We start from the raw sequence: 6,585 nt of genomic DNA, 5'->3' as shown, positions 1-6,585 counted from the left end.
GAGGCCGGACTCTTCGGGCGGCCGGGAGTGCTCGGGCGGAGGGAGCGAGCCTGCGGGACCCGAGCAAGTTTCCCAGGTCGGCGCGGGGCCCGGCGTCTTCAGACTCGCTCTCTTCTCTCTTCCGCAGATGTGGAAACGCTGGCTCGCGCTCGCGCTGGTGGCGGTCGCCTGGGTCCGCGCCGAGGTAGGCGAGGGGCCGAGGAGTCCGAACACGGTCCCCGGGGCCGCTTGGGTCTGCGCGCTGGGCGGGTGGGCGCGCGTCCTGGGGATGCTCTCCCGGGGTGGCGCTGGGAGTTTCCGTCCTTGGGGTGGGCTGGGGTGGAGCCAGGGGAGTGCTGTGGACAGAAATGCTGCTCACGAAACTTAAATCTCTAAAGCAGGAAAAGTAGTTCGGGCCGTAAGCGGGAGCCCCAACGCGGCTAACATGGAGGGAGAGCGGGGAGGAGGAGAGGGGACGGGCTGGGCCGACGGGGACGAGGCGGCGACTGGAGCAGCAGCGAGTTCAAAAAGGCGCCTCAGTTCCTTCCTTCACTTAAGAGGAGACAGAGTAGTTGGGGACTTTTCCCTCCCAAGTTTGTCTCCTGGGGGCGGGGGCAGAGGAATCTCGGGATTCTTCTTTTGGGGCAAAATTAATTTTCCTTTCTCTCTTTTAAAGTGAGATCATGATTCCCTGAAATGTATTTTCTTCTTTGTGAAGTGCCCTCGGGTTATGTGTTATCATCTGAGCCATGTAACGGCCTTTTCCGAAATGTTCCCTGTAACGTTGCGCAAGTGTAAGAGAAAATCCATTGCTCTGCTCTTCGGGGGCTCGAGTTTCCAGTTAAAGCATTTCAGCGCTTGTTTTTTTGTACCAATTTTTTCAACTCTAACGACCTTCCTGAGACACTACAAACCAACCAACAAACTCTTTGCTCAGAAGCCCCTCCATTAACTCAAAGGTTTATGGACAGAAAATAAACAATTCTAAATTCCCCGGGCTCCAGTCTCCAGGAAAGTGAGGTCAGAAACTAAACATTTGATAATTATGGCAGGAAATATGGAAGGAATTAAAAAGCATGAGGGAGAAGAAATGGAATGCACATTACAAAAGAAATAGCTCCCTGGTGGGTGGTTTATGCTCCCCGTTTGAATTTTTTCTTTCATATTACAGTTTAACCACACCCTTAGCATCGCAGCTTGACTCTGCCCAAAAAAATCATAAATGCATACAAGGTCTTCACAATTTTTTAAAAATACTCATTGTACTGAATTCTCATTTAATTAACTACTACATTGTTGATTGAGGTCGAAACTCAATCAACTGTTTTTACTCCCAATGAAATAAAAGTAGCTAATATTTATTAAATATCTGCTGTGTTGTAATAGAATTCCACTTTAATGACAGATACATTGAGTCAGAGAAGGTTACCCAATGCTCTCAGCTACTAAATGCTAAGGGTGGGATTTGAACCCAAACAGTCTGGCTCTGGACCCAAGGCTCTTGACTACGAGCCCACACCACTTCCAAGCACAATGGTTTAACATTTACGAAGTACATTTTTGTATACCACACACTGGGCTATGCACATTACCTGCAGTTGTTTCTTTTAAAGCTCCCAAACCCTGTAATGTAAGTTTTATTATCCCGATTTTACAGAGGAGGAAACAGGTTTAAGGAGATTAGGTAACTTGCCCAGGGTCATACAACTAGTTAGCTCTGAAGCAGGATCTGAGCCCACCTGTCTATCTTTGGAGCCCATCTTGAATTCCATGTCTGCTTCTTACCCATTTGGTTTTCCAGGGTTTGCATTTGAGGGAGTATTTCCCTTCACTGGCTGATGTAGCCCTGGTTAAGAAATATTCCTCCATCCCCTGCTGTGGCCCTCAAAAGGCAGCTGCAGACCAGTGATGGATGAGGTGAATCCCTGGTTGGTTTTCCAGCAGGCTTAAGAATTGCCAGCCAGTGTGTGAAATCACTCAGTGAACTGGAATGCAAATATGAGGTGTGAGGAGGCTGTTGGTTCACTCACCAGGCTGTGTGGCCCAAGGTCTGGGATCTATTCTAGGCGGCCTGCAAGACACACACCCCTCCCAACCCCCTTCCTCACAGGGAAAACTTATCCCTGGTAGGAAGTTCCCCCAGCAGCAATTTCCTGCTGGAGGTAGAAGAGCATCCAGTGCTCTCACAGAATTCCCAGGCGAACTCTACAGGGAAGAAAGCAAAATAGAGAAGTACTGAGATGTAAAAACAGAGTGTGTTGGTGGAGAAAGGAGGCTGTGAACTCACAGCGTGTGGAAATGGTCACAATGAAAAGAGCGAGGGGTAGGTATGAGCTAGGTTACATTCCATGGCTCCAGGTTATTAAGGATTATTATCTTTTAATTATTCCAACTTCCTGGTGCCTGGCCAAGTAACATTTGGCAAGTTTTTAATCCATTGAATAATAATATACCTTTAACTATTGATGAAGGGGTACATTAACCCTCTCCCTGTGGGAATGGTAATTTGGATTTTTTTTAAAGCATTTTATCTTGTAGTTAGTGGTGCTTGCCGTTTAAATGTCTTCCTTGTTAACTCTAGGGACGGTCTGCAAAAACGGTCACATCATGATATTTACAGTCTATTGACATGAATCTATTGTAAACTTTAAATCAGCTAAAATTATACGAATATTGTTGAACTTTTTAGAAATGAAATTTAGAAAATAAATTGAGGCGTCTTGGTGCTTTCTGCTTTTTTGCAACCGTAAATATTTAATTCAGCATATTTTTTAAAAATTTAATCGCTTTACAAATCATGTTGATGTTTGAAGCAACCAGAGCCTCTGTAGTAAACTTCAGAATCAGAGTTGCTCACCACTTGGGAAAAGGTAATTGTCATCAGTATTAATGCCAGTCTATGTCAATCCCATTTGGTTAGATTCTCAAAATTGTTAACAAAAGTCATTAAGGAGCCTGGGCTTAGGGGCTCATGCCTGTAGTCCCAGCACTTTGGGAGGCCAAGCTGGGAGGACTACTTGAGTCCAGGAATTTGAGACCAGCCTTGGCAACATGGTGAGACCATATCTCTACCAAAAAAAAGAAAATTAGTTGGGCATGTTAGCATACGCCTCTGGTCCCAGCTACTCAGGAGGCTGAAGCAGGAAAGTCACTTGAGCCCAGGAGGTTGAGGCTGCAGTGAGCCATGATTGGTGCCACTGCACTCCATCCAGCCTGAGCAACAGAACGAAACCTTGTATTTAAAAAAATAGAAACAAACTCATTAAGCAGAGTGTCATATTGTTTTGAATGTGTTTCATGGTCTCCTACTTCCTTGGCACCTCGTGATTGCTTTCTCATTGCTTCTTCTCTTTCTTACCTGCTCACTCTCTTACTACTCTGTCTGCAGCATATACCTTCAGCCAGCCTCCCTCCAGATTCTGCCACATCCACCTGAGCACACACACCGATGTACTCTGTAGTCTGCTTGAAAGAGGGTACTGGGTGCAGCATATGTCTCTAGATGTGTGTAGATTAACATGTGAATGGACCAGGCAGAGAGGGCAGCAGCAGAGGGAATGCCTCCACTAACAATTACACAGATACCCCTTTTCTAGATTATCTGGGGAGGGGGCTGTGTGAGCCTGCTCTTCACCCCTTTCCCATCCCCCTCCCATTGGGAATTACTGCAGTTCCTTGAGAGGTGTTGATGGTGGATGACTGGTACGGAGCCTGGGAAAATGTTAAGAACACAGGCGGTAGTGTGTGTGCCCTTGAAGCTCAGTCAGTGGATATCTGTCAGTCTAACATGGTGGGCTGGAGAGAACCCTGTGAGCCCAACTGCCTGCTTTAGGAAGACAGCCCTGGCAAGTGCCCAAGCATATCCCAACTCTCCTTTGGTGGATGTCTCTGCTGTCACTATGATTCCCAGCATTCCAAGTCTAGAAATTCATTATGATAAGTCACATGTACAGTTGACTGCTTTGTAGTTCAGAATCCTCGTTCCAGTAAGGGATCCATGCTTGACCCATGAACTTTGAGTGCCTTACCTAAGAGAGAACAGTAACAATTCTGCAAACAGATGTACTTCACTTAGCTCTAGATGTGCAATACTAGAAGATTATGAGGGCTTTGTCCTTCTGAGGCCACATTTCTTAGCCTCACTTGTACCCTATTATCAGCATATAGTTAACCACTAGGGGTTTTATTTGGGAGCTCTTCTGTGTTCTTTAGAATTGTTCTGATGATAGACTCAAGTAAGCCTTGCATCTAACCTATATCTCTGACTGCATCTTCTTGGAGCCACAACTTGTATTATTAACAAAGCTAAAGAGATCACTAAAATGATCTCTTGCTTGTTTATCCTTTGGCAAATAAGCTACTTGTTGCAATTCTAAAGACCATTGCTGGAAATTGGGGTGTAAAACATAGGGACTCTGTGGACTAGCCAGAACAGGACAAGCACCCAGCATACGAGGCCCTGGCCATTGCAGGTGGCTTTAGAAGGTGGACACGTTACAGTTCTCTTAGAACTCTCTGGATTGGGTGACAGAAACCAAGACTCCATCCCCAGGCTCACAGAAGCAAGTTGGAGAGGAACCATGAGGTGACGATCTGGTTGTGGGCTGAGGTGGATGTAATGATCCCAGAGGAAATGCCCCAAAGATGAAAGTCTTCAAAGTCAGTGAGGCAGAGCAACACATACTGCCATAAGAACAGGAAGTAAAGGATGAGCTGTAAATACCAGTGATCACATACGAGAATTGAAAATGTCATGGATTCTTTGTCTTAGTCCTCTTCAAATAACTGGATGTCTGGCAGAATGTTTCCAACAGACATAAATTTTATTAGCTTAATGATACCAGTTAATAGGGAAAAGTAGAGTTAGATAGGTTCATGTTGTAAGCCAGATGATTAATGTCCTCAGAAGGCAAATGCATACTTTTTGTCTAGGATGCTCTATTCTGACTCCTGCTATTTTGGCAAGGGGCACTTTCTCTGAGAGTATGCCATGAATGGCGTGGCCTTCCCTTCACTGTCCTCATCGAGCCTATTCCCTCCTGCAGCTGAGCGCACCTGGTACTCAGGTGATCTGAGTCACAGTGAAGCACAAGGCGTGGTCTCTGCCCTCAAATTATTTACAATCTAGTGGTGGGCCCAGGTGCTTTAAATCGTGGCAGCTACAGTTTTATATTATTACAACTACATAGTAACTAGTAGTTTTATACTTATTATTGCTGTTTGCTTTTTAAATTTACATTAATGTAGGGCTTTCCTTTGTAAGATCCTTTTATGGTAGCAAAATGCACAAATCTTCCACGTATAGCTTCGTGAACTTTTACATCTGGCCCACGTAGGCACCATCCAACAAGACGGAGGGAGTCGGTACAGAAAGGAGGCTATGAACCTGTGTGTTACCATGAAGTTACATACAGAAAAAGTTACCATGAAGAAAATGAGGGATAGGGATGATCTAGGGTACATGACTCTGTGCCCAAAGACGACCATCTTTTAATCTGTCTCTTCTCTGGTGTCTAGCTCCGGTAACATTTGGCAAGTTTTTAATCCATGTTTTAACAACAGCAAACCTTCAATAATTAATGAAAGGTAAATTAACCCTCTCTATATGAGACTTACTATTTGGATGTTATTTTTAACATTTTAACTCGTTAACAATAAATGACTTTCCTTGTTAGCTACAAGGATGTGCAGCAAACAGTGAAATACAGCCTTTGTTGACATGAATCCGTTCTGGTAAACTTTAGATCAGCTTTGGGGAGCTTTCTTGACTGTTTTGTGGATGGATAGATATTCCAGGGCTCGCTGTAATCTATATTAAATTCAGCAAAGAACTCAAATCATTCTGTTAGACCACTTTGCCTTGGTCATTATTACTTTTGAAAGGACTCTACATAAGATGTCAGTCATGTTATTTATGACAGCAAAAAACGTAACACTGACTACATAGTCCACCATAGGAGAAGGGTTAAATAAATCATGGAACAGCTATATGTGCCGCCAAAAGCATTTACAAAAACATGTTGAAGCTCTGGCAAATGATTATAATTTAATTTAGAAAGCACACACCCCCCAGCCTTGTTCTCACAACTGTAAACATTTATACAAAAGTACAACAAACAAATGTGTTAGAAATTATCTGTAGGTAGTGGATTTATGGGTCATTTTATTCTTTGTCCTAGTCTTTTCTGTATTCTCTCAGCTTTTAATTAGCATATTTTATTTTCATATTTTATCAGAAAATAACATACTATTTTATTTAAATAAAATACCACATATTAGGAGAAGGGAAAATTCCTCTTGAAAAAAGGAGGGGATCACAAGAATTGTCACAATGTCAAGGCACTGGATGAAATATCCAAGGGGCAGGACTTCAGGGATTGCTTAAGGAGAAAAAGGTGGGGTGGTAAATGGCCTTTCAGAGATGGCACAGACATGACATACGTATTACCACTACCCTCTCCCTTACCCATGACACACATTTCTAATCAATCATAGAATTCTTTCCTACTGAACTTGGAGAAGGTTTGAAAATCCTACTCAGCAATGTTCTAGGTAGCCACTAGCAATGAGAGTCTATATGAGATGAAAGCTATTTACCATCCCTGC

The 6,585-nt window shown here is 43.7% G+C and overlaps 1 protein-coding gene across 2 annotated transcripts in view; it reads left to right on the top strand.

The window, feature by feature from the left end:
* Positions 1 to 6: 6 nt before the first annotated feature.
* FSTL1 (follistatin-like 1) overlaps positions 7 to 6,585 on the top strand; it is a 61,244-nt gene continuing 54,665 nt past the window's right edge. Inside the window, exon 1 of one of the 2 annotated variants that reach the window (XM_011940648.1) lies at positions 7 to 184. In XM_011940648.1, the coding sequence (XP_011796038.1) occupies positions 128 to 184 (57 nt within the window). In that variant the 5' untranslated portion in view covers positions 7 to 127. The remainder of the gene's footprint in view (positions 185 to 6,585) is intronic. The other variant, XM_011940649.1, reaches the window with a different exon arrangement.

The sequence above is a fragment of the Colobus angolensis genome, unplaced genomic scaffold, assembly GCF_000951035.1.
Source record: "Colobus angolensis palliatus isolate OR3802 unplaced genomic scaffold, Cang.pa_1.0 Scaffold190, whole genome shotgun sequence".
NCBI classification, from domain to species: domain Eukaryota; kingdom Metazoa; phylum Chordata; class Mammalia; order Primates; family Cercopithecidae; genus Colobus; species Colobus angolensis.
The sequence above is the reverse complement of the archived record's forward strand: the minus strand, read 5'-3'. Positions and strand labels throughout refer to the sequence as shown.